Below are 27,894 nucleotides of genomic sequence, written 5' to 3' on the forward strand. Positions count from 1 at the left end.
ATTACAGACCAGAGCTGAAGACCTGAGGTTACCAGGAACGGTCCACTAAAAATCTACTTCCCTCCTTGTTTTCTTTGCTCAAGCCGCATCCAAAACCCCAGGGCCCTCACTGGAAAACTGAGTGCATATCCCTCCTGATGAAAAGAAGAGACTGCACTGATATGAGGAATTCTTAATCTCAGGAAACAAACTGAGGGTTGCTGGAGTGGGGGGTGGGGTGGGAGGGATGGGGTGACTGGGTGATGGACACTGGGGAGGGTATGTGCTCTGGTGAGCAATGTGAATTGTGCAAGACTGTTCAATCTCAGATCTGTACCTCAGAAACAAATAATGCAATATATGTTAAGAAAAAAAAAAAAGAAGAAGAATGTAGCAGGAGGGGAAGAATGAAGGGGGGAAATCGGAGGGGTAGACGAACCATGAGAGACGATGGACTCTGAAAAACAAACTGAGGGTTCTAGAGGGGAGGGGGTGGGGGGATGGGTTAGCCTGGTGATGGGTATTAAAGAGGGCACGTTCTGCATGGAGCACTGGGTGTTATGCACAAACAATGAATCATGGAACACTACATCTAAAACTAATGATGTAATGCATGCGGATTAACATAACATTAAAAAAATTAAAAGAAAAAGAAAAGAAGAGACTGAAGTCCCACCTTGACCGCAGACAGCTCCCAACCAGGGCCCAGGCACTAGCTAACTGACTCCTCCGAAACTCAGGGCCCCAGCAAATGTAGCCACCCATTCAACTGACCGTGTAGGTGGCACCGAAGAACGGGCCCTGGGTTGTGGGTTCCAATCCCAGCTTTGCCACTTGTTGGTTGTGCGACCTCCAGTGAGTCATTTCCCCTCACTGGGGCTGAGGTTTCTCAGCTGGATGACAATATGGATGGATTAGATATCAAAAGGGGCCCAGAAGGCTTGGACATTGAGATGAGGCCAAAACAAGGCTGAACGACAGAATATTTTTCACTCATCATTTTCCATTAATTAGAAACTCGAGCTCAGATCTTCTATCTCAAGCTCATTCTGCATCTGTTAAGCATCAACTGAGCATATGGGTGCCCTGCAGAGCCCGACCAGTATAGTTTCTTCCACGAGTCAGGCACTTCCCAGAGGCAGAGACGTGTCCAGATCACAAGCAGAGTGTTTCAAATCCCAGCATGAGCACCGTCAGGATGAGTCTGGTCACAGGGACCAAGGAGACTTGAGCAAATATTTGAGCCCCAAGACTGGGCGCAGCAATAAAAGGAAACTTTGGGCCAGAGCAGATGCAAGAGAATATGGGGGAAGCAGCCTTCAGGAACCCAAGCTGCCTGCCCCATGGCCCAGAGGGGTGAGATGAGACTGTCCACTCCCTGTCCTCCTCGTCCCCCTCAGCCCTAGGACCTCACGGGCTGGTCATGTATACTCTAGAAGCCATAGATGAGCTGGGCTTTCTAGAGAAGGTAAGACAGGACCCAGAGAGAGGGACATTTCAGACCCTGCCCAGCGTACCCCCAGTAGCAAACAGAAGGTGGAGACCACTTCTCAGGTCTGTTTTGTAGGGAACAGGCCTGTGCCTCCCAGTGTCCCTGGACACACGCAGCCATCCTGGCCACTGGCTCAGAGGCAGGGGCTGAGCCCTCTCAGGAGGTGGGGGCTGCAGAAGGAGCAGCCGGAGCAGTGGAGGAGAGCACGTATGAGGAGGCTCCCAGGAAGGACAGGGTGGGGACAAGCTGGAAACTCCAGAGGACCCCCGGACCACAACACAGCACAACCACCAAGCAGCTATAAATACCAGCTACCCGAGAAGCAAGCCAGAACCTGGAAGAGTTGTGTGTTTTTGTTTTTTAATGCAGTTTGACCTTTCAAGTTCCTCCCAAAAGCCAGCCAACAGAACGCGGCCAGAATCCGCAGACCTCGTTCCAGCAGTGGGTGCTGCTACAGTGATTTTTAATAAAAGCTAAACAGACGCTTGTTGACCTTCTCACTGGAAGAAATTTTACCGGACTAGTATTTTAAGTAAACACGTTTCCCAAATAGTGAGGGGAGAGGTCCACCCAGCCCGCAAATAGGGTCCCACAACATCCACATGGGTGAGAGACGAAGGATCAAGGTTTTGCCCTAATGGCAAAAGCAGCAGGGAAACAGTCACATCAGTCACAGACAAGTAGAACGTTGACGCGATTGCTTTGACTTCGGAACAGGCCCGGACTCCAATGCAAATAAAACATTTGGTAGAAATCCTTGTCATCGGCTCACGGAAGAAGGAGCCCAGCCTGAGGCACCGGGGCTATCTGGTATTACAGGGCCCCACTCACACCCCCAGGGCTCTGCAAATGGGGATGGGCGAGACGCAGGGAGAGGGGGCTTGCTCCTGACAGTGAGCTGGCTCTGGCCAAGGGGGCAGGGGGCAGGCAGCCTCTGAACTGCATCCAGCTGGGGCCCAGGTTGTAAAAATCCCGCCAACGTGACCACTGCCTACGGACCCGTGGGTGAAGGGGATCGGGGGACCAAGCGCCAACAACGCCAAAGGGGGACAGGGCTACCCCCCACACACACACACACACAGATGCCAGGAGCAGAAATCGCAGAAGGACGTCGCTCCTTCCTCATGCCTACCTTCCACGTCCACACGTCAACCGAGGCGGACAGGTCACCCCCCACCTCCCCGGCTCTGACCTAAGTGGTGGGCTGAAGCAACTCTTCCACGAGCCTCCACCTCCAGCGGGGACCTGATCCCAGCCCAGCCTGCGGCCCCACCGTTCTCCTCAGCCAAGGCCCCACAGCACAGCTCGCCAGCTTGCTCTTCCTGAATTCCTTCCTGCTCCGGGCCGCCCACCCCTCCTTGGGGAACACGTCTGCTCTGAGGGGAGAGACTGGCCGGGGCTTCTCCCACAGCAATGGCGTGGGGGCCCCTCCACACACGCACAGCTCTGTCTCGCCTCCGCTGCCGGCACCCGGGGTACACTGGGCTCAGAGACGAGGCAGCGCTGGGCTGGAAGGCGGCAGATGGGCCAGAAAGCAGCTCCTGGCGCAGAAGCACATAGCTGTGGGAGCAACGCCGCTGATTTCCAGCCTCATATCGTGGAGGACGGCTACAGATCTTGGTGCCTGGAAAAGTGGTCCCTCCGCCACCACTCACTAGGTTTGCTGTGCCTGTCACGTGCAGGACACAGTGCTGGCAGCCCCCGCACCCCACCTCACCGCACTCTGCCTCTCCAGTCTCTGACCCAGTCCCCAGGACCCAGATACCCCTTGCCCAACTCTTTCCTCTGTGCACAACGCAAGGTGACGGGTGAGCCAGACACACATCACAGGGGCGGTCAGGAGCAGGGGGAGCCTGGAGGAATGAGGCCTCATCCAGAGGAGAGTGCTTGAAGCGTGCCTTGGCAAGGGGACAGGCAGGACACGGGGACAGACAGCTGGTCTGGAGGGCGGGTGGCCGGTGGGGCAGCAGGACTGTGACGGTCAGAGTAGTGGATGGCACCCCCAAACTGCCGGAATAGGAGCCTTCTCCAAGACAGAATCGGGGCTTCCCTGAAGGAGAAAAGGAGGGAGAGGATGACCAAACACTGCATAAGGAGAACGTGCGCCCATGGCGACAGCCCGCTGAATGGGCTTGGGACGCGAGGGCCAAAGACAAGGGTGCCAGACATTAGGCAGTGTGAGCAGTTGGGCATAAACGCTGACGTGGTGAACAGAGCGGGGTGAAGGTGAGTGTCAGAATTGCCATGGTCTCTTCTGCTTTTTCACAGGTTTATATAAAGTGGGCGGAACTCGCCCCCGCTTGGTTCTCACCGGCCGCAGCCAAGCCGCATGGCAGGGAGAGGGCTGGAAACTCAAATGGCTCTTTAGGAACTTCACCAGCAGGAGGTCAGGCCTTGGTGGTGGCAAACCGGACCCAGGCCCTGCTCTGCTGAAAACCACACACTCCCTCAGCTGAGAATGTTGAGGAGGCTGGGGCATCTCTGAACATGCAGAGAGGACACATTTCAGCCCAGAGCCCCGGCCAAAGACACAAGGAGGGAAAGGCTTCCAAGAACAGGGAGACAAGGGGACAAACTGAAGGATCCTCTGTCTAAGGGAGGAAGGCCAGCTCTGGGCTACTACCCCTCTGCCTGCTGGAACCAGGCTCCTCCCAGGGCAGGGAGACCAACTCAGTGAGTCTGGCCCAGTCGTATCGGGCAGCCCTTCCTGTCCGCACCCGAGGCCACCTGCGGTTCTTCTTCCATCCAGACCCGGGCCTCATCACAAGAGGCTTCAGGGAAGAGGTGAGCAGCCCTCCCCAGCTCAGGATCCCTCTGGCCAGTCTCAGGACATGAGGACCCTGATTTTAAAGTGGACACACCTTCCCTCGTGGCCACAAGACAAACACGTGACCCACCTTTGACAAGCGAAGGACTCCTCTTTCACATTAGTGACCCTGTTTCAAGAAAAACACACACAAGAGTTATAAGTAACCAGACAACATAATCCCTGCCGACTGCGGCCCCTGTGCGCTCAGCTCTCAGCTCTCTGGGGAGCTAGGGAAGGGACACGGGGCTCCAGGAGCCGAGAGTTCCCAGCTCACAGCTGTGTGTGTCCCAGGGTGTGACTAACACAGGGGGTGTGGCGGAAGCGGCTGGCAGCCCCAGGCCAATGCCTGCTCCATGCGGGGACTGCAGCATCACCCCCAGATCTGGCCAGAGCTCTCCTTCTCCCAGTGGGCTGTGTGAGGCACCCCCTTCCTCCGGCCCCCAGGAAGGACAGCTGGCTTTGGGAGGGGGCTGGGGTGGGATGCGGGAGGCCATGCCCTCATGCCCCTAACCCTTACCGCACTAGAGCTGCCATGGCTGAGCTTGTCGAAGCGGAATTTCAGGTTTGACCTCGGGGAGTTCCTGCTTTTGGCATCTAGGAAAGAGAGGAGTGTCCATGAAGAGTGGGCGGGGCTGCAGAGTCACTAGGGCTGGGGTGGTGCTGTGGGGGGGACCTCCTCCCGCCCTGGGGCACTCCAGCTGACCTGCAGCAATTTGTCAGAGCCAACTCTTAAACCTTGAGAAATTTTTAGAAATGTCAGCTGGCTGGTAAACCCAGGCATTTTTTTAAAAAATAAACTACAGAAGCTTCCAACTCAATAAATCCTATTCATCAAAGATAATAAATACTCAAAAGTCCTCGCTCCCCAATTATTTCACTGCACTTGACTACTATCGGCTCTCGTCGGGTGACTTATGTCCACGGCGCCTGCCCGGCGCTTCCTCCCTGCTCGGCACAGCGCACTGTGGGCCGGGGCTCAGCCGGGGCCGGGCACTCAGCACGGAGAGCAGCGGCTGCTATAAAATCAGGGCCTGGCTTCAACTAATGCAGAAAATGTTAAGAAATACAGATGAAATCTGAAGACACGCTGCGTCTGTAGCCATTACATTAGGACGGGTACAAACACCGGAGCTGGTTCTGGTCCAGCACTTGAGAACTAGTATGTGATTCAGCAAAGAAGTTGCTTATGTCTCTGACGAAATATCAATCATCAGTCACGTCGGAACTACACCTTGTTGGGCATCTGCAACTTCCAGTCATCCACAAATACAGAGGTTAGACAAACACCAATCGGAGCGCTTGGCGAGAATCAACTGGCAATATGGGACTTAGAATAGAGAATTCCAATGTATCGTTATTTATATCCGTAAACGAGCGTGTGCGCACGTGCAAGCGTGTGCGGGAGAGCTGGGCCGGGAACATGGCCAGCACACCACTGGCAGAGGGGCTGCTCGGCTTTCTGGCTTTCCTCTGCCCTGGGGGAGTCTACGGGTCAGCACACTCCAGCCGGAGGCTGCTGGCCCCTTCAGATCAAGGGGTTCCAGCCAGCATGGTGAGTCACTCTCAGTCGGGCCTGCCAATCCCCACTCAGGGCTCCGGGCGCCCAGGTGTGACATGACCAACGGTCGGGGCATCAGAGACTACAGAAGACTGGACGTCAGGCCCTCCCAGGGGACCCCCCTCTGCTTGGCCCTGTCTCTCCCCAGAAGGAGCCAAGCAGCTCACAACAGGTTCCCAGAGGTCTGCAAACTGACCCCGGTCCTGCGAGTCCCAGCACGGCCTCCGTGAGGCTGGCAGCAGGAGGTGGCTGGGGTTCACTACTGTGCGGGGACAGGGGTGGAGATCAGGAAGCATGGGAGGGGGTCCCCAGGCCCGTTCAAGGTCCCCTTCTGCCCCGGGTGACCTTCAGCTAGTGGCAGACCCTCTCGAAACCTCCTGCTACTCAGAACCTTATTTGCTTTGGTATTTATTTAATACCAAGTAGGAGCCGCGCTTGCTTACAGAGTCTTTCATTCATTCCTTCAATATTTAATTAAGCCTTATTTTTTAAAAATCAGGGTATTTATATTAGACCAAAGAGCCTGGGCACTTGGGGGTTTTACAGATGGGGAGACTGAGGCTCAGAGGGGTGAGCCTGTCCTTGCCACAGCCAGGGGCTGAGTGAAAGGAAGCCCGTGAACTGGCTCGCTCTGCGTTTCTATCATCTGACTGGAGTTTCTCAGCCTCAGCCTACTGACATTTCCTGCCAGATAATCCTGTGCTGTGGGGGGCTGCTCCGTACTTTGTCAGGTGTCAGCAGCATTCCTCTCTCCTCCCACAACCATGAAAACCAGAACTGTGTCCAGATACTGTCAAATGTGCCCTGGGGAGCACCATTAACTACACTATTGTTTTATTCCTGTTATTTAACCTAGCCAACATTTAGGTTAACAGTTCTGAAGTCTCTGACAACTAAGCTCATCTAATCTTCACACAACCAACCACGCAAGGTAGGAACTATTCCCCTCCCTCCATCCTTTGCTTGGGGAAACTGAGGCACAGAAAAGCTCAGTAACCTGCCAATGTCGCATCACTAGTAAGTGGCAGATGAAGGATTTGGACCCAAGCTCCACTGTCCTGCACTTGTCCCGCCTTGAGGGCCGCACACCAAGGCTCTGATTTCTGGGTGACGGTGCCCCGCCGTACCTACCGTGCACGTCCCCTCACGCTCCAGCCCCTCCCCCCGCCCCAGAGCTGCCGCCTCGCACTCTGCCTGACCGCAGGGGTCCCAGAACCCCCAAAGGCCCAGACTCTTTGCTCTCTCTGAATCCCCACTGAGTGGAAAATTCTACCTCCTTGACATCTCTTGAATCTATATCCTTCTCCCATTGCTCCAGACAGCCCCGATCCACAGCCCAGCCACCCCTCACTGCCCACTGTGACCCCTCACTGATCTCCCTCCCTGCGTCCACTCCCCACCAACCCCATCTACTCAGCCAGCTGCGGCCACCTAGTCCGGACTGCGCTTCTCTACGTAAGACCCTCCAGTGGCTTCGCTCGCCAGCAGAACAACACCCAACTCCTTGCCAGGGTCTCCATGGCGGCCCCAGCCTGGTGCCCCATCTGCCTGCCATCTCCTCTCACACCTGTCCCCTCCGCGGACTGCAGCCCAAGGAACCATGTGCGGTTCCCTCCACCTGCAACACTCCCCCACTTTGTACCCTTGCCCTTGTCACGACCATCACTGGGGCAGAGGCGGCCCGCGTCAGTGACGGGGTGCGGCAAAAGGGCCTCCACTTTCAAATCCCAAGTCCTCTACCAAATCACTGAACTTCCGGAGCCTCAGTTTCCCCATGAGTAAGATGATAAGAACACAGGCATCTCAAGGCTGATGAACAGACGAAGTGAGCTAGCAGAGCTCGAGGGCCTAATGCTTCGGGGCTGGAGCGGAACGTGCTTGGTTCGGTGTGGCTGAGGTGCACGCCCACGATCAGTGGTCACAACACAGCCCCTGCCCCTCTGGCCCCAGCCGCCACTGACCTGTAGGACTCCGGCTCACGATGATGGGGGTGGCAGGTGCTCCCGGGCTGGGGCTTTCGCTGCTCGGGGACGGGCTGTAGACAAACACCTCCTGCTTGAAGGGTGAGGTCGTGGACGGCTGGCTGCTCTGGGGAGAGAGGCCGGGTGAGTGAGGCCAGCTCCGTCCTCAGTGGCCCCACAGGGTGGCCCGTGCCACGGCAGGCCTGACACCATCACTGCCCTCCACTTTCCACGTGGACCTGATCTGGCTGCCGCCCCCAGAAGTGCCCCTGACCCTCTCCTCTCCTGCCGGGAACCCCATGACAGGGACCCCATTCAGGCCTCTGGCCCTCTGTGGCTGTTCCTGTGTCACTGGCAGGGAGTGGGGACAGCTGACTGGCCCACCTCCTTCTCGTTTCCATACTGCCCACCCCCCCACCCCCTCCCACCCCCACCCCAGAGCCCGGATGGGGCTCCACCCACAGCAGCTAGTTTGATGCACATGGCAGGTGTCCGGCTGGGCCCAGGGCACCCCTCCCTGCTCCCCAGGGTTGGGTGGAGCCACACCTACCCCACTGTCACACTCCTCCACGGCTTCCCCCTCCCCCGCTGTGCTGCTGAAGCTGCTGGTGCTAGAGGAGGAGCGGGAGATGTTAGCTCTGCCATTCTCCTTCAACTTTACGAAGGGCCTGTGGGGAAAGGAGCGGGACAGGCCTGGTCACTCACCAAAGCCCCCCCACCCCCACCCCAGGCAGGGCAGACCTGGCAGGGACTGAGCTTGCCCACCAGCGACTCCCCGTGCCCCCTGCTGGCTGGCTTCTGTGTTCCACAGAGTTCTCCAGGCAAAAATGCAGGCTCTCAGCAGAGCGTGCATTCCAGGGCTCCAAGTGGCTAAAGCCAGCCCTGCCCCCACCCTCGCTCTCTTACTTCTCCTTGTTGGGGCAGATTTCTGGAGAGCTAGGATTGGATGAGGCCTCAGACTTTATCTCTTGAGAAGAGTGTGCACCATCCGGGGTCTTGGGGTTGCTGGATGCACTGTCACTAAGGAAAGAGAAATAAAGAGGGGTGAAGCCATGCGGCCAGCCACTACGCCCCCAACCCACCCCCAGGCCTGATACAGGCCCAACCAGCTCTCAGCACCACAGGGCCTATGGGGTCACGGCACCCCCTGCCAGAGCACAGCCACCAGGACCTCCACTCCCCTGAGCCCCACTCCAGCCACAGTGGACAACAGGGTTTTCTGCTCCATCAGGGGCTACCTTAGGCTCCTAGGCAAGTCAAAAGCGATCAAGCAAGAGTCCTGGCCCGATGCCCCCAAGCCCACGTCCACTCCCCACCTATGCTGGCCATCCCACCTGGCAGAGCTCTAAGTCAAGAACAGGCGGGTCTATGACGCCCACTCCCACAGCAGGGAAATAACCCAACGCACGTGGACTCCGTGGCGGGGCTGGCAGGGTCACCGTGCATAACAACCTTCACACAGGCCATAATACGAGATCCCTGGATCTGTGTGACGAGGTGGCTGGGAAGGGCATCTTGGTAAACGGGCTACTCTTGGCCAAGGGCCCAAGGGCTTCCTTCTCTTGGAGTTTAACAAAGACCATGTACTGACGCCCACAATTTGTCCTGTGCCCCCTGGTGGGGACAAGATGGCCTTGTCTTCAACACAGTTTTTATAGCAGCTTTACTGAGACATGACCCACATACAATTCACCCACTTAAAGTGTATAATTCAAGGGTTTTTAGTCTATTCACAGAGTTGTACAACTATCACCACTGAGTTTAGTCCGCCCCTCCCCCAGCACTGGCAACCACGAATCAACTTTCCGTCTCTCTGGATTTGCCCGTTCTGGACAGTTCATACAGATGGAATCACACGACGTGCTGTGGTCTTTTGTGACTGGCTTCTTTCACTTAGCAGTCTATTCAAGGTTCATCTAAGTTGTAGCATATATCAGTACTTTACTCCTTAAAAAATCCCATTTTCCAGTTACAGCACATTTTATTTGTCCCTTCACTGAGAGATGGACATCTGGATCATTTCCACTTTGGGCTATTATGAGTGATGTTGCTAGGAACATCTGTGTGCTAGTTTTCATGCCGACATACGTATTCCTTCTCTTGGGCATATACAGGAATGGAACTGCTCGGTCATATGGTAACTCCATGTTTAACTCTCTGCAGAGCTGCCAGGCGGTTTTCCAAAGCAGGTGCATTAGTCTAGACTCCTATTAGCAAAGCCTGAGGATTTGAATTTCTCCATATCCTGGCCAACACTTGTTATTATGTGTCTTTTTGATGACAGCCATCCTAGAAGCATGAGTGCCTCAGTGCACTTTTAATGAGGCTGCTTAAGACCTCCTAATTGTCCCTCCAAGCAGGGGTCTGGGCCATGGTGCAGGGCTTCTCTGCATGTCTGACACAGCGGACCCTCCCTCCTGGAATTCCTCCTCTCCAGGCTTTCTTCTCGTCTTCCTTCCCTTTCTCCCCTTGCCCTGAAATACTGGTGTTCCCCAAGCATTCTACACACTCCCTTGGGTGGTTGTATTCGTTGCTCCATCTTTAAACACCACCTATGCCCAGTGACTCCCTTCTGCAGTCAAGGCCTGGCTCCTAAGCTCAAGACCTGCCTTCTGGCCACTGCGAATTCTGCATTTCTCTACTGGGTAGGCCGTAAGGACTCTCACACGTACAGGTTCCAGAGTCTTTCAACCCCCTCCGTAAGCCTGTTCTTCATCCTGCATGCCCGAGCTCAGGGGCTGGTGCCACCATCCAGGGGGACAACCTGGAAGTCAACCTAAATGTCTCGCTTTCCCTCACAAGACTGTAAGCTTCTGGAAGGCAGGTTTGTGTCTTCTGTAGTTCTTGCCTGATCACTGAGCCCAGCATGTAGCAAGCACTCAAGAAACGTTGCTTGCTGAATTAAACAACAAATGGGCTCACCATTAAAGGATGAGAAAGACAATTAGCAAGAACGGGTTAAGTATGATGCAATATGAAAGCTGCTTTTAACAAAAGAGAAAACATTCTAGAAGCCCTGAGGGAAGTTCAATGAACTTCAGGCACAATCAGAGAAGGCTTCCATAAGAGAGGAGGTAAAGGAAGAAAAGAATCCAAGCAACGTTTCTAATTTGGGTCCAAATGCTACACGGACACTTCTGGAAAGTCCTGAACAGAGACTGGCCAAGTCTGCTTCAGTGGCCGGAGCAGAGGGAGTGACCAGGATGTGCCAGTATCCAAAGCGCGGGCCCAAGCTGGAGGGAAGCCATCTACCGAAGCTGCGCAAAAGCCCTCCCCAAGGTTGGGCATTGGCAGCGTGGCAGGACCCGCAAGCCCCGCACTGGACAGTTACCATCGTGTCCGGCCGTCGCCTTGGCCTTCGGAGCCTGTGTACAGCCGTGGGAAGAGCCCCGACCGCCGCTTGATGGGGCTCCGCGACTGGTTCTTCACCGCTGCTGCCGGAGGCTGCCAATAAAACTGCCAACATGAGCGCTCCCAGCCCACCCCAGACCCCGACTGCTCTCACCCCCCTTTCTGGTCTACAGATAGCTCCTGCAGCCCCCAACCAGTCTGGAGGAGATCCCAGAAAATAGCAAGGCAGCTGGGAAGGCTAGGATCTCCGTAACGGGAGCTGAGACCCCGAGACTCCAGCCGTTGCAGCCGGCTTTCCTGTGTTCTTCAGGCAAACCCCGTGGCCCCACATAATCATCACCAAAGGCCAGAGCTCTGGGAGGAACAGGGGTCAGGGCCCCCATGAAGAGAGCCCAGCATATCAAGAAGGCCAGGACGGTTCAGGGGGTCACACACCGAGAACCACACGGCTGAGGGAGCCCTGGGAGTGACCTGGCCCAACTCCTCGCTTTACCAGTGAGGAAGCTGAGGAGCCAAATGGCGAGGGGTTTGGGCTAAGGTTATGGAGCGAATTGCTGGCAGGACAGGGACGAGAACCCAGGGCCCCGGCTCTCCGTCCATTCCTCACAAATAACTGGGTCCAAGCTGGGCACCTCAATAACAAGATGGAACGAGACTGGCAGAGCCAGGTCCACAGGCCGAGGGAACCCGCCAAAAATGAGGCTCTGTTTCAGCACATGTGGCGGGGGGGGGGGGGGGCGTGGGGCTGAGGAAAGGGAGACCGAGGCCGTTCTTCAGAGCCCACCTGCCTCTAGCGCAGGCCCCAACTTCTGCTGTTCGTGTGCTGTGCTACCTGGGGTGAGAAGCCAAACTCTCTGGGCCCCAGTCTCCTCACCCACAGAATGCGGATGACTGTCCCGCCCTGCTCCTTTCACAGACCTTCAGGGTGAACAAGATACAGCTGGGAAACTATTTGGTAAGTTCAATGAATTGTGTAAGACCACTTGCAATACTAATCCTTAGTATCAAGATGGGTGTATTCTCATGGAACACTACATCTAAAACTAATGATGTAATGTATGGGGATTAACATAAGAATAAAAAATTAAAAAAAAAAAAAAGATGGGTGTATTCTGTTTGAAAAAGAAAAGAAAACCCTAGTCTATATGAATCCAAAGTCACTTTGTTCTTCAAATGGACCAGCTACATGGTTCCTTCACCTGGCCAGTCGCTGGTGCAAGCAGACCAGGCCCAAACCCACTGCCACGCCAGGCTCTTGCCTTGGGAACTGCACACACAGTGATTAACAGCAAAGACTTTGGGTCGGGGAGACGTGGGTTCAAATCCCCAGCTCTTCAACTTAGCTAAGTGACCGGGAGCAGGTCACTAAACCTCTCTGGGCCTCCTTTCCTCAAATCTGAAATGGAGAACTCATCAGTTCCTACCTCAAAGAGCTGTGACAGGGATCAGCTGAGAGAATGTCCGTGCATGACTTCGCTCAGGCCCTAGGGCACAGTAAGCCGGGGGGGTGGCTACTGCAATTAATAACAAAGCGAGGCCACCCCTCCTGGGTCCCAAGCCCCTGGGCAGAGAAACGTGCCCCAGAACCACTCTTCAGGGCAGGCCCCGAGGAGGAGACCCAGTTGTCAAAGGAACTCCGAGAACAGGATAACGGGTGGGCTTCCAGGCTGGGCCAGCCCCAGCTGTGCCTGGGACAGAGGCTGCATTTCACAGGCGGGGCCTGGGGTCACCCCCCAAACAGCCCCAATCCCCCCGGTGCCTGCTCTGGCCTCCTCGCCCAAGCCTGGGTCAACAGACCCTCCTTCGCAGGCCTGCGGGGGCGGCTCCCCGGGAACCGTGGCTGCCCCGGGGCCTGCGGCACTCACCGAGAAGGTGGCCTTGGTGACCTCCGTGCTGGTGTGTGAGATGCCGCCACTGAGGCTACCGGGGATGCCCCCACCGTGCTGCTTCTTCTGGCTGCTCACCATGGTCTCCATGGAGTGGCTGCGCACGCGGATGGCCCTCTGTGGGGAGACGCGCAGGGACCCGATCGCCGGAGCCCGGCCCGCCGGCTGCCCCTGCCCTCCCCATGGGGTCCGCAGACACAGCCCTGGGCTTGTGCACGCTCCTGCGCCGTCCGGCCACACAGGGCCCTGTGCCCATTTAGGGCCACCAGAGAGCAAACAGTGACGTGTCCAGGAGGGGACGGTGGGATGACCAGGGGCTTGTTTGTCAGTGTGTGTGGATAAGAACAGCTGAAGTCAAGACTGCCGAGCCTACGGCAGGGATGGGCCTGGGAGGTGACAAATGCTCCCCCAGACCACTCTGCAGGTCTCTGCTGTTCTGGAACCAGACCCAAGGGCAGTGGCCACACTGAGGACAGCTAGTTAACACAGAGGGAGCATTCCCACAGGCCCTGGACCTTTTAGTGTTGCCCTAATTTTAGGAACACATCTGGTTTCCCTAGCTGACTGGATGCTCCTTAGAGGCAGAGGTCAGGTCTGACCTTCTCTGACTCCTCTCCTGCAACTGTCCCGGTCCCAGCACGGGGACAGACACACGGGAAGCACGCAGAAGGAAGAGTAGCCACATTTCCTGAGGACTTAGGATCGCCAGGCTCTCTGCGAAGAGCTCGAGATGTATTCTGACCACCAGCCCCTGGTGTGGATATCCTCCATCCCACTTCACAGGTAAGGCTCAGAGAAGCTAAGTGACCTGACCAGGGGCCCCCAGCTAATAGGAGGTAGAACAGAGGGCTGACACATGCGAAGATACACAATCGGAGACATGAGTTGCTCATGTAAAAGTGCCATCCCCACCATATTCCTCAATGGCAGAGCCACCGTCTCGTCCGATTTCCCCTCTTCCTCCGTGGAACAAGGGAGTAAATTACGATCAGTCTAAGGTGGTCGCCGAACCTCTCCCCTTGCCTGAGGGGATGCCTGCTGGGAGCTGGGGGGAAAGGTTTCCTCAAGGACAGCCAAAAGAGAGGTGACATTCTGCACCTGAACTGCAGTAGCCCCCGCGGCGTGACGGGTCAAGCCCGTGGGACGAAGGCCACAAGCCAGGATGGCAGAGGGGAAAGGGGAAAGAACCCGGATGCCGAGGACCCCACTGAGCCACAAGTTACCCCAAGCCTCCTCGTTAAGTGGGCTCGTGGGTTTTCCTTACTGGGGGAGCCGGCTGAGGTTCTCAGAAACTTAGCTTCAGAAAATGGACTCAGAAGGACAATGGTAGGGATGCAGGAAGCCGATTCAAGAAGGAGGGCCATTTGCAAACAAGGCCACCCTGGAGACTTGCTACTTTTGCAGATGAGGCACGGAGCCCACCAGCCTCCTACCCCTGATGTCATCCAGCCTTTGTGTGAGTCAAAGACAGCGCCTGAGGGACATCATCGCTCTCCCTTTCTAAACCACAGAAGAGAATCGCCTAGCAACATTTTCCAGCCAGTACATTCTATTAATTCCATCACCCAGAGACAACATTAAGTCACACAGCCTTTGAAAAACTGAGAGCAGGAACGGTGTGGCACTACATTGAGGTGTCCTGGGATAAACAGCAAGGTCCCTTCAGTGAGTCAAGTGCTCCATAAATCTCAGCACCACGACATTCTGCCGGTGCCCTCGTGGGTGTCACCACCACCATCAACAGTAACGTGTCAGTTAATCACGTATGTTCTGAGGCATTCCTCATGGTCTCTTTCCAGGAAAGATTTGATGCAGTGTGATAGGCTCTGGTCTACTGAGCTTCATATCCGTGAACTTATTGAATCCCTACAACTCTGAGATGCAGACAGGACAGGCACTGATAGAAAAGGCAAACAAACGATCGCCCAAGGTCACGCTGCAGGTCAGAGGTGGAGCTAGGACCCAAACCCAGGCCCCTGGGCTCCAGATGAAAGGGTCCCTGGTATCCCAAAAAGGGGTCCAGACTGAACACAGAATTGAACCGGTTGATGGACTAAGGATGATTAGAAATCAAGGGCTCCCAGCCTCTCCTCGAAAAAAGTCTTCAAGGCTGATGTCAGGGAGGATATTTTCTCCTCAGATGCCCCTTGGTGCTGCTGTCTGAGCCGACAAGGTAAGTCTGAGGAGACAATGGGCTGGCTGGCAGGGAATTCCGGGGATGTACGGGGTGGCCATCTGCTGCTTGAAGCTAACAGAAAGAGGGCTGAATCCTGGTCTTCCCAACACTGTGTGTGAACCTCTCTGGCACACAGCCTCCTCGTCTATACAACGTGGTGATGGTCCTGCATGAGGACGCCAGGAGACCGTGTGTGCCAAATAGCTGGTGTCAAACCCGCTCACTGGGGGCCAGCTCTCCTGCCCCGCTCTGCGAGACCCCACGGTTGCTCAAAACTTTAACTTTAAGCCTGATTTGGACAAAATCACCCAGTGATATGGTCTGAAGTGTTTTATGTTTCAATCTGATGTTGAGCTGGAAACACCAGCCTTCTCAAACCGGGCAGAAGATTCAGGGAAAGGGTGAAGAGAAAGGACAGTCTCCCCTCCGCTTGAATCTTCCCAGGGACGGGCTGCTCACTGCGTTCAAAACTGCCTGTTCCAGTGGTGGAGAGCCTGACCTTTGCAAAGGTCTTCTGTGCACCGAGCTGAAGTCTTACCTGTTCTAGACCTTGGAGTCTTTGGCCAATCTATTCCGTATTTCACCCAACTGTCCCTCAACTGTCTGAGGACAGTCTTGAGGTCCTGAGTCTGCTCTCTTCCCGGCTAACCACAGCTGGTTCCAGTGTCCCTCCTCAGCCCTGGTGCTTTCCCAGCCCTCTGCTCACCCCATGGCTTACCTTGGAACAGGCTCTCCTTTGGAGGGGGGAGGGGCAAGAAAAAAGAGATGGTGTCACTTTCTCTTTATCAGCTTATGTCACTTCATGTCAGCTGGGGTTTGAGCTACCAGTCAGCATTACGCAGGGAACAAGTCTCTTCTGGGCCAAGCACGAGCCCTGCTTCCTTATGGGTTTGTGCTTCCTTATGCTTCCAAATGGGTTTTAGGAGTTGGCTCAATTCCACAAACTTAAGGGACACAAAGCACAGGCATGAGCACTAAGGGGGGGCGGGGTGCCTATCTGTGCCAGGCAAGCAACAGAGGGAGGGGTGCTTGGGGAGAAAGACGCCAACTGCTTGCCTCCTGAGATCACTCCTAATCAGGAGGCACCCTGAGGGACCCTGAGGACTAGAACAGGGTCTTCTGCCCCCCTAGCAGGGCAAATAAAGGATGGAGGTTGACAGGAGAGGGAACTATCCCTCCCATCTGCAGAGACCAGAGCTCCAACCCGTGAGCCACCCAGGCTGCCCCTGCTCGCAGGTACTTTGCCTGGGAAACCGCAGCCTGGTGCTCTTCTCCTGCCACTGGGGGTCAGAGTGCACCAGCGCACTACCTGCCACTGCCCCCCAAAGTGCTGGGAGACAGTCACCTGCCGCGGCCCCCATTCTGCCACTGGGCCTTTTCCTCCCTGTCCTCCATTCCCCCTCCTGCATGATGACGTTAATGGAGGGCTGGGCTAGCTCCCTGTTTCTCAAAATGTGGCTCCCACGTGCTTTGCGCACAGATCACATGGCTACGTCAAGGAGCGTTACTTTATTTTTCATTACAGACCAATAAAAATTTCACCAACAGCGGGCAGTGGTGGAGAATGGCACTGAGAACAATGGCCTAGAGATCGACGCTTTTCAAAGGTGAATAACGTCATCTCTTTTATAAAGGAAAATATTCTTGCAAGCCCAAGAATACATCCACCAACACCGCCCCCCACCCCCCACAACACCCCCCCAACAGTGGCTCCATGGGCTGCATTTGCAAGATACCTACTTATTCCACAGAACTGTCTTTTAATTGTGTGTTTCACTGCAAAAGTTTAGTCCCTATAATTGGAAATATGTATATTTTTAGATGATCATCTAAGTGAAAATGCAAAATTTTTAAGTGTTGGTAGAACTGGCAGATTCCTGAGACTATCTCTAAGCATTCCGTCTGAGAAACAGGTCTGGACGTCCATGAACCAACTGTTCCATTTCACATGGAAGAAAAGCTTAAATCACAGCCAGTGGATTCGAGGTAAGAAGGGAGAGCTATGCTGCGCAGTGTGAGGCACCAGGCAGCACGATCTAGGGCAGCGATGGGTCTGCTTCCTGGGAGAGGGAAGAATCATCCCATGAGGCCAGGGGATGGATGGCTGAGATTGCTTCTAGCCCTGGGAATTCTCAGCTGTTTCCACGTGAGAGGAGACCTTTGACCAAAAGGAGACAGAACACACAACTCTTCTTTCTGAAATCATTTCGTGCTCTTCTTTCAAGAGGGATCCCATGGAGGTGCGGGTGAGGAACTCCATGAGACGTTCCAGTGATTCTGACACCACGGCAGCACCCTGGGGGCGCATGAAGAAATACCAGACTGAGAGGTGGTCTCCTGAGCTGGATCCTGGCATAGCCCAGGCATCAGAAACCGCTGGGGCCACCGGGCTCCGTGCTCCTGCGCCTGACTTGCCCCCAGCTTTGGCCTCCACAGCCTGGGAGATGAGAAGGTCATGGTGGAAGGGACACGGGGCAAAAGAGCCCACATTCCCAACTCGGGGAAGCTCGTCATGATGATGAGAACTCTGAGGCTTACCGCGTGACTGCCTGTGACACGGAAGCGCTACCTCAGGGACAGGCGGGGAAGCAGAAGCTGCAAGCAGATCCGTCTTCAGCCCACAGGTGGAAGGATCAAAGGCTGAACAGGAAAAGGCCCTGAACTATTGGATCAAAGACGGTAACGATAAAGTCTCGAAGCCTCTCCTCTCTTAGAAACCCCTTCAGTCGATTCTAAGATTTGCGAGTTTTACTATTACATGCCGGGGTGTTGGCCTGTTTTCCTTGATCTTGGGAGGGGTCCTCTCTGCCTCTAAGACACGAGAGGCAACCCACAGAATGGGAGAAGATATTTGCAAATGACACTACAAATAAAGGGCTGGTATCCAAGATCGATAAAGAACTTCTCAAACTCAACACCCAAAAAACAAATAATCAAGTCAAAAAATGGGCAGAAGATATGAAAAGACCCTTCTCTGAAGAAGACATACAATGGCTAAACAGACACATGAAAAAATGTTCATCATCATTAGCCATCAGGGAAATTCAAATCAAAAGCACACTGAGATACCACCTTACACCAATTAGAATGGCAAAAATTGACAAGGGAAGAAACAAATGTTGGAGAGGTTGTGGAGAAAGGGGAACCCTCTTACACTGTTGGTGGGAATGCAAGTTGGTACAGCCACTTTGGAAAACAGTGTGTAGGTGCCTCAAAAAATAAAAAATAGAGCTACCCTATGGCCCAGCAATTACACTCCTGGGTATTTACCCCAAAGATACAGATGTAGTGAAAAGAAGGGCCATATGCACCCCAATGTTCATAGCAGCAATGTCCGTGATAGCCAAACTGTGGAAAGAGCCGAGATGCCCTTCAACAGATGAATGGATAAAGAAGATGTGGTCCAGTGGTGCCTGGGTGGCTCAGTCATTAAGCGTCTGCCTTCAGCTCAGGTCATGATCCCAGGGTCCTGGGATCGAGCCCCGCACTGGGCTCCCCGCTCCACAGGAAGCCTGCTTCTCCCTCTCCCACTCCCTCTGCTTGTGTTCCCTCTCTTGCTGTATCTCTCTCTCAAATAAATAAATAAAATCTTAAAAAAATTAAATTAAATTAAAAAAAGAAGATGTGGTCCATATATACAATGGAATATTACTCAGCCATCAGAAAGGATGAATACCCAACTTTTACATCAACATGGATGGGACTGGAGGAAATTATGCTAAGTGAGATAAGTCAAGCAGAGAAAGTCAATTATCATATGGTATCACTTATTTGTGGAACATAAGGAATAGCATGGAGGACATTAGGAGAAAGAAGGGAAAAATGGCGGGGGGGAATTGGAGGGAGAGATGAACCATGAGAGACTATGGACTCTGAGAAACAAACCGGGTTTTAGAAGGGAGGGGGAAGGGGCATGGGTTAGCCTGGTGATGGGTATTAAGGAGGGCACGTACTGCATGGAGCACTGGGTGTTATACGAAAACAATGGATCGTGGATCACCACATCAAAAACCAATGATGTATGGTGACTAACATAACAATCAAATTTAAAAAAAAAAAGAAATGAAACCCCTTCAGTCGGAGCCACTGGAGGCAAAGGCAGATCAATGGCTCCCCCTCCAGAGGCAGGGGACCGGACAAAAGGCCTCAGGCCGCCCTCCTTTAAGACCCACAGCCTGCGTGTAGCTGCTGGGTCGTTTTCTTCATGGGCACCATGGGCCGTGTCCGCAGCCCACAAGCTTTTCCAGGTTATAAAAACCCTTGAAACTTGAAAAAAAAAAATGGTGAACTTCCAAATACAGAAAGAAACTTGCAAACCTGAAAGCAACACACGCTTCTTTAAAATCTGCAAACTATCACATTATGTTAGCTGGTCCCCTACAGCTGAAGCCATATATAACTTACAGCTCCCGTGGGGTGTGGGAGCATTGGGATATGCTTGACGTGGTGGGGGTGCGGCCTACACAGGTGTTCCTATTTACTGGGCCTCACCCTATTTACTGGGCCTCACCCCCAGACCCCAGGCTAGCCGACCTGGCGCCCTCTTTCCTCCCCGGCCCCTCCTCTGCCTCACGCCCCTCTCCTCCTGATCTCCACTTTCTCCTGTTTCGCCCTGGCTCCTGCTGTCCATGAAGCCTGAAACAGCTGCCCCAGGAATGTCCCACCAGCCTGGACAAGGAGCTCGCCTCCTACCCTCCTGCCCCCTTGAGGAATCTCAGCAGCCATGCCCTGCTCTCTGCGGGCCAGCCGGGCAGCCAGGGACAGACCCCAGGCCTGCCCAGGCCGCGCTAGCGTGGGTAGAATCTTACCGGAGCCGGGAACCAGAGGCCGGCTCGCGGAGAACACAGGCTCTGCAATCAGCAGACTCGGACGCAACTTACTTTGTCTCTTTGAGCCTTCATTTCCTCACACGTAAAATGACACCCATAGTTCATCGAATCGGGAATGCACTATTATCCCCATCATAACAGCCCTCCACACAGGGCACCGAGGGCACTGTGAGGCCTTACATGGGACGGTGCGTGTGGAGCGTCCACCCGACCCAACACCAGCCGCTGACACTCTCCCTGAGTGTCTGCCATGTTCCAGGCAACGCACACTGCCGGGCATCCAGTCTGACTTGGGCAAGCTCCTCCAGCAACTGCGGACGTCCGACTTACCATCCCTGTGTCGTTGAGGAGAACCCTGCAGCTCGGAGACCCGATCACACCGGGGGAGCTGGGGATCTAACACACGCAGGGCTAACTCTGGCCCCCCACACACTGGCCCCTCACCAGTCATTCTGCAATGGGCAGTCCGGCAGAACGCTAACCTAAGAACCAGAAAACCTGAGCCTGTTTCTCTACCTGTAAGGAGGTGTAAGATTTGGAGCAGTTCTGTCGCCTCCCTCGGTCTGTCCCCTCCTGTGCACGTGGGAAGGACGAGGTCTGCCCCGCTGACTGCACAGGAGAACAGCCAGGGTCAAGCTCGGTGCTGTGCGGACCACAGCGCTCAGGGAGCCCGGGACCAAACACCTCCTGTACCTCACGCCGGCCCAGGGGCTGGCCAAGCTCTACTTGAATACTGCCAAGAACAGGGAGCTCACTGCTTCTTTTAGCAGCTCGTTATGTTATGGTTAGAAAGTTCTTCCTTTTGCAAAGTCCACAGGGAGTTACTTGCCTGTAACTCCATCGCACTGGCCCTGGCCAGGTCCTCCAATGCCCTGCCAGTTGGAAAAACTCATTGCCAGTACCGCACAGTGGCTGCCAAAGACCCCAAACGAAGGCTGTGTCCTCGCTCGGGTCCTCCTGCCCTGGGCTCCTCATCCTGACACAGAAGGAGGTGTCGAAGGCAGTAACGTTCTTGGTTGGGACTGGTTCCTCTCCTGCTGCCGACTCTCTCCCTGTCCCTGCTGCTCAGGCTCCTGGGCCGGGAGATGATCCGCATCAAGGAAGGATGTGGAGGACGCTGGGGACGCCGCCGGCTGCTCTGACGGCTCGCGCTTCCTGACGGCCCCGCCCTCTGCCAACACCGCCATGCTGGCACTCGGGCTCTGGGGCCGGCGACCTTGCACCCCGTCCCTTGTGCGTCCCCCCCACCACACACGGTGCCAGCCACTCTTGTGCCCGTACCTTGAAAGACTCCAGGAATCCCCCATGGCCCCCATTCTCAAACTTGTCCTCTTCGGGGCCCAGCCCCAGCATAGCCTGCGTGTGCACGTGAAGCTCATCGTGGAGGTTGTCCAGCAGGGCGGCCCTCGTCCGGTCCTGAACGGAAAGACGGTGGGGATGATGGCGTTGGCACGGAGGACAGAGACGGGCCCTCTCCCTGGGGTCTCCCGACACCTAGCCACCAGCATCCCGGGACAGCGTGGACCCGAGGCCTGGCTGGGCTCCCTGCTCACAAATACCGCAGCTACCACGAAAGCTCTGTGGCTGGCCTCTGCCCTCTTCCCCTGCCCCTTCTCCGTGGGCCGTCCCATGCCTCTAACCTACTGACTCCCAGCTCGGACCTCTGCCCCAAGCTCCACAGCCAGGTACCAGGGGGCTGGCCCAGGGCTGTCAGCACGGCTCTTCTCAGTCCGGACGGTGGAACAGGGCCACGCAGATGACCTCCAGGGGGCGCCATTCACACACACCAGCCACAGCCCCTGCAGGCACCTCCCCCAGCAGAGCCTCACAGACCTCGCCTCCCAAAGGCCCCCATGTCAGTGCCCAAGAGCCACCCGGCAATTCCACTTCGCCCCACCCTATGCATACAGGAGTCCATAAAGTCTTCCCGACCCTGACCCCAAACCATTCCCTCCTGGACTCCTATAACAGCTTCTAACCTGCCACCCTTCCTGCCCTCCTCCCTTCTCATCGATGCCAGAGTAATCTAACACACTAAGTACTTTATGAGCACCTCATCACTTCCAGAGTTCAAAGCCCTTCCTGACCTGACCCAAACACCACCACCTCCAGCTGAGTCTCCACCCCCACACGAGTCCTCCTCTCAGGCCCCCTCAAACCCTCTGGAGCTCCCTCAAAAGTCATGCTCTGATCTGCCTGGCCTTTGCTTATGCTGTTTCCCATGCCTGGAATAACCCTCCCCAATCTTTCCTCCTGGCAAAAGGCTCATCAGATATCTAAATTCAGCAGCTCAAGGGCTACCTCCTCCAAGAAGCCCTCTCTGAACACATCCCAGTTCCTCACAGGCAGAAGCAGTCACAGCCCCTGTGCTGGCCTCCATCATAGCCCCGTGCCAACACCGTGCCATAACCTGTCTCTTAAGTAATGGCCCCTTCCCACCAGCCCAAAAGCTCTGGAAGGCAGAAACTGTGCCTCACTTGCCCCTGTATCACAGGGAACAGAACAGAGCCTGGCACACAGCAGGTGCTCAATAAATGACCAGTGAATGGTTGGCTAGACCTAAGGTTTGGGTGGAGTTTCCACAAGAAGAAAGAGTTTCTATACCAACACAGGGCTGAAGGCTTCAAGGGGCGGGCAAAGACGGCGCTCCTCACCTTGCGCAGCCCCCAAGAACAGACCCCCAGGAGAGACTGGCTAACAAGCAGCCAGCAAGGCAGGAGGAAGATGTCCAGAAACAGCGCACTGACCTCCAGCTTCGCAAACTTGTCTGACTTGCAGCAAGCGTTCTCTGCGTTGGTGAGCTTGGTGAGCAGAAACTCCCTGAACTCCGGGCCCTGGAACAGACAAGAAGCTCGGCGACTCCCCCAGTCTCAGCTGTTGCTAAAAGGGCTTTCAGCCACAGTGACAGCTACGCAGAATGGGGCTTCTGGGGAGAGCCCCTAAAGGGTCCCCTTCGGGCATCTGGTCATTTTCTAGCCCAGACCAGGACCACCTGCTAAGATGCCGACTGGTGGAAACCAGGTGTCCTGGTCCCGGGAAATCAACCCCCTCCACACCATTTCCATGACTGGAGGCAATTTTTGTCCGAGGCTTCTCGGAATGAGGCCTAAGTGCAAAAACCCTTCTTCTCGCGGAAAGGCAACCCCAGAGTCAAACACCCTGACAAGAAGTGCTGTGCTAGACCAGACTGGCAGCGCGAGGAGCGGTGGGAGAGACCCCAAGTAAGAGATCCTCCCAAGCCTGCCAAAGGTGCTCCAGCCCAGATTTAGCCCCACTGCAGCCCCTGCCGCTCAGATACTGAAACCCGGAGTCTCAGGTAAGAGGAGAGCAGGGAGGGGAATTCCTTACCTTCTGGAAAACAGGAGGGCTGGGCAGAGGGGGGCCAAAGGCGGGCACATCTTCCCGTGCAGTGACTGAGACCTGAAACAGAGTGTTGGTATGGGCCGGGGCGGGGAAGAGATCCAAGCTGAGGAAGATAATGCATCCTGAGCCCTGGCCCTAGGGACGCCCACTGCTCACAGCACACCTCCGCCCCTCCCCAGAATCCAAACACAACCTTCCCACAAGCCATCACCAGTAGGGCCGCGTGGCCGCTGGTACAAGTGGGGCTGGACGGCACAAAGCCATCCGCACGCTCCCATCTGCATTCCTGGAGGCCAGCAGCAAGTCTGGCAAGATGGCTGGACAGGGCTGAGGCGTCGCCTGGGGCCTGACTTCGAACGCAGCCCAAGTGCCCAGGAGGCCCTACCTGTTGCCTCATCTGACTGGACAGTCACCCCACGGAGAAGGCAAAGTGAGAATTGCTGGCCCTGCTTTACTGACGAGGAGACACGTCCAGAGACTGGAGCCATCTCCCCACAAGCACACAGGTGATGGGTCAGCCGCAGAGACGACCAGAGAATCCAGACCCCCGACCCCGCTGTGGGGCTCGTATCCCACAACGCTGGCTCCCGAGCCTGGCCATACATCAGAATCACTTCAAGTGTTTAAAAAATAAATACCGACTGCATGGGCTCCACCCCAAACCTCCTGAATCACAAGCTCTGGGGTGGAGCCAGGAATGGGCAACTGTTACATGCTCCTCAGAGCTTCTGTGCGGTTGGCGGACCAGGTCAGACGGCCTGGCTAGGGCCTGAAGTGAGCGCCAGGGCCCAGGCTGGGAACTGCGGGTGGGGGGACATCCAGCTGCCCCACACAGGGTGCGCCAGGCTCTGGCCAGCCTGAGGAGGCAGGAACTAACGCAGTGGGAGGCTCCCAGGCGCAGGACAGGCCCCACACGTCCAGCTGCTCTCCCTGCATGGAGGTGCCCCGGTTTCACCCGTTCTCACCCACGAGGCCACAGGCCTCTCTGGAGACTCTGCCCTCTCCCTCTCCCAGATGGCCGCTGACATGAGCCTGGCCCTGGCGCGCCGCCAGCCTCCCTGGCCTGTGAAGTAGGGCAGATGCCAAGAGCCTGCCAGACCAGGCGAGCAGGCAGCTCGGAGCCAGGCCAAGGGAAGGCCCTGCCAGGGTCTGGAAGGATAAAGTGGGAGAGAGCTGGTCAGTACGGCTTTCTCTCCCCAAGCTCAAGGCTGTCTGCATGCCCGGAATTAGGAAACGGTGTGTGTTCAGCTGACAGGATTTCTGGCTGGCGCCGGCTGCCCCACACAGTCCCCCACCACCACCCACTGCACACAGGAATCTGGGGAGGGGTGGTGGGAAGGCACCTGGGAGGAGGCCAGGGGTCAGGCCTCTGCCCTCTTGCCACCCCAGGGCCCCCCGCTCCGGCTTACACTAGAGCCATCTGTGCTGACTGGGTAAGGAGCTTCAGATGTGCTCTTCCACCGGCCGGGTCTCCCAGCCCGCCAAGCCCACCACAGCAGCCGTGTCAGAAAAGCAGGAGACAGGATCCTTCCTGGTGACAGTCCTGCATCTTCTGCCCCCACTGTGTTCCCTCTCCTGACCCCTTTCCAACACAATGCCTGGGTCTTTGCTGGTCCCTCCTCTTGAGGACAGGTGGGTTGCTGGGTGGAAAGCAGAAGTCGCCAGAACACAACCCCGTCTTCCGTTTTCTAAAGTCAGTGCGCGCCTCCCAGCAGGGGGCAGGGCAGGGCTGAGGAGAGAGGCTGGAAAGCAGGAGGAGGCTTGGGGCACGAGTACAAGCGTCCACCAGGGAGGTGGGGCGCCTCCGGGGGCTCCAAACCTGGGGTGCCACGGCCAAGTGCAGCGGGGCAGCCTTCGAAAACTGTGTCGGGGTGCTCAAGCACCAGATCAGCAGTGAGGGGAAGGGTGCATCCAGACAGGACCCCTCCCCAGTGGTGGGCTTCTCATAGGATTCCTGAGACCTTTGCAGGACCTCAGGCACCAGGGCCAGGGTGACCTCAGACGGGAAGAGGAGGGAGTCTGAGTGATGGCTCAGCTGGAGTTCCCTTCCAATCTGGCAGGGCAGGGACAAAATTCATGTCTGAGAAATAATGCGACGTCACCTGAGTTTGGGAGCCAAGTCCCCCTGTTCCGACGGCTCAGGGATGCAGACCGCAGGCAGGCCTGGACAGAGACTTCAGCTCTACCACTTCCGGGCTCTGTGGCCCAGGCCTTAAGGAACTTAAGCTCTCAGCCTCAACTTCCTTCTATAAAATAGGGCTAACGAGATCCTGCCTGACCAGGGGCTTGGGAAGATTCAAGAAGACCGGGCTTCTAAGGGCCCAGCACAGTGCCTGGTATAGAGCAAGTACCCGGGGAGGGGCAACCTGCTAGCTGGTGCTTTTGTTTTGTTTTTTCTTACTTTTCCTGCTGACCCAAACCTAATAAAGGACACCCGAAATACTACAGAGTTCCCCTAAACCACTTTCTAATCTCTCTCTCTCTCTCTCTCTCACACACACACACACACACACACACACGCCCCTCGTCCTCAGCACCCCCACCCCGCCCCACTTCCCTTCCTGCAGTATATCAGGGCTGGAAGGAACAGAGACGATCTAGTCCACTTCCTCATTTCACACAAATGGAAGCTGAAGTCCAGAGAGGGAAGGAACTGGCCCAAGGTCACAGAGTAGTCAGAGGCAGGGCCAGGACCAGAAGCCCCAGCTCCTGAGCCTCTCGGTCTGGGGGGCCTTTCCTGCACATTCCTACCCTGTCCTTCCCTTCCTTTCCTCCTCTTTCCTGTTCATCCTCCCCAGTGCACAGCTCCCTGGGGCTATCCCAGCCTCCTCTGCCATAGCCCCCAAGTCTGCAGAGGTCAGCGAAGGTCCCATTTCACCCTGGACCCTCTGAGGAATCTGATCAGGTCCTCCCAGTCTTCTCATCACCTGGGGTGCTGCTGGGAGCCTGAATGGACACAGCTTTGGGGAGTGCCTTGGAAGGCTGGGTCCCCTCCCTGCACTCTGCACCCCAGGTCCCCCACTCACAAGTCTTGCCTTTCCGGCCCAGATGTTTGCCCGGCCAGTGCCACACGGTCCCACAGCCTGGGACAGTCCGGCTCTTTCTGTGGGTCCTGCTTCTCTGCCATCATCACCCTCTCTGAGGACAGAGCTTTTCCCTGGACCATGGGCTGTGGCTGGGAAGACTTGGTAAAGACTTCCAGCATCAAAGCTGAAGGTGAGGTGGTGCTTTATTTGGATTGCTGTATTTTCCCACTCTACTAAGCTCTTGGGAAAGTGGAGAAGCCAGTTAGCTGAGTTCCATTTCCTATCGGGAGCTAAAAACAAATACTAAGCATCCACGAGAGACCCCACTCCGCCAGCAGAGGCCCAGCACACAAGCCACACATTCGCACATGACTGCCCGGCAGGGGCAGGGAGCCCTCCTACCACACAGCTTCACCTCGAGGACCCTCGGCGGTGGCCCTCTACCTCTACTGGCTGGGAAAAGAGCCAGCTGGCTGGCTGAGCGGCCCAGGGGCTGAACTGCACCTCCATGGTCCTCTCTCCCTCCAGGGAGGCCGGTTCTATATGTCACCTCCACATGCCCCACCCCTAGCCAGGCATACAGGAGCCACCGACTGAATACACTTGCTTCCATCAACAAATCAAGCAGCCGTCTGAAGTGAATGCCCATGTTGGTCTAGGAAGGTGATCCTTCAAGGAAATGCCCAAACCGCAGCTTTTCGGACTTTTCGGCTGAAATTGCTCAGTGACAAAGGAGCAGGAATATGAACATGGGGATATGAAAGAATCAGCTTTCCTCGTAGGAGAGAGTGTGGGGTTTTATTTGTAGTCTCATATTTAGTTTTAAAGTTGGTGCACTTAAAATATGTGGGTTTCTACTGATGTAACAATTACATGACATCATTTTCTTTTCCAAAGTCTTCAAGCAAAGTTGATACTTCGTGAAGATGGCCCTGAAGCACTAGGACTTCATGAGCCCTTGGAACAGCACTGGCCAGGTTATGACATAGTTACTACATTTTCAGGTCTCCCAATTTCCCCTTAGCAATGACGCGCTCATTTCCTCTTAGAACGGTGGTTCCTAACACTGTGGGGAACAGGGAGCCCTCTGAGAATTTGAGCTTTGGTCTCTCTCCCCCTAAAACGCAAAGCAGCACATAAACTCAACATTTTGTGCATAAACAACATTTTGCACATATCCACAAGGGGTTCAAAGACTAACATCCACATTAAAGACCCTGCCTCAGTCTATCTCCCTTGGATCACACACCCCCAACACCACTGAGATAGAGAGAAACTGTCGCCCAAGAGGTCAGAACTGTTTCTCATGGAGAAGAGAAGGGCAGGGCTGGTGGTACAACCACCAGGAATGGGCAGGGTGGGGATGCTGGGGCTTACCTGCATTAGGGAGGACACTAAGCCATTTTGGAAGACCGCTTATTGACCTGGAGGCTTCAACTCAGCTGCTTGCAAGCCCACCTCCCT

At 55.5% G+C, this 27,894-nt stretch overlaps 1 protein-coding gene across 2 annotated transcripts in view; it reads right to left on the bottom strand.

Annotated features, from left to right (window-relative positions):
• Window positions 1-524: 524 nt before the first annotated feature.
• Window positions 525-27,894, bottom strand: part of RAP1GAP2 (RAP1 GTPase activating protein 2) — a 228,474-nt gene continuing 201,104 nt past the window's right edge. Inside the window, exons 16-26 of one of the 2 annotated variants that reach the window (XM_035027528.1) lie at window positions 23,390-23,461; window positions 22,789-22,875; window positions 21,323-21,457; window positions 13,016-13,153; window positions 11,131-11,243; window positions 8,706-8,819; window positions 8,350-8,467; window positions 7,800-7,926; window positions 4,798-4,874; window positions 4,369-4,407; window positions 525-3,521 (exon numbers count right to left, since the gene is read on the bottom strand). In XM_035027528.1, coding sequence (XP_034883419.1) covers window positions 4,399-4,407; window positions 4,798-4,874; window positions 7,800-7,926; window positions 8,350-8,467; window positions 8,706-8,819; window positions 11,131-11,243; window positions 13,016-13,153; window positions 21,323-21,457; window positions 22,789-22,875; window positions 23,390-23,461 — 990 coding nt within the window. In that variant the 3' untranslated portion in view covers window positions 525-3,521; window positions 4,369-4,398. The remainder of the gene's footprint in view (window positions 3,522-4,368; window positions 4,408-4,797; window positions 4,875-7,799; window positions 7,927-8,349; window positions 8,468-8,705; window positions 8,820-11,130; window positions 11,244-13,015; window positions 13,154-21,322; window positions 21,458-22,788; window positions 22,876-23,389; window positions 23,462-27,894) is intronic. The other variant, XM_035027529.1, reaches the window with a different exon arrangement.

The sequence above is a fragment of the Mirounga leonina genome, unplaced genomic scaffold (genome assembly GCF_011800145.1).
Source record: "Mirounga leonina isolate KUSES-001 unplaced genomic scaffold, KU_Mleo_1.0 Mir_200, whole genome shotgun sequence".
NCBI lineage: Eukaryota > Metazoa > Chordata > Mammalia > Carnivora > Phocidae > Mirounga > Mirounga leonina.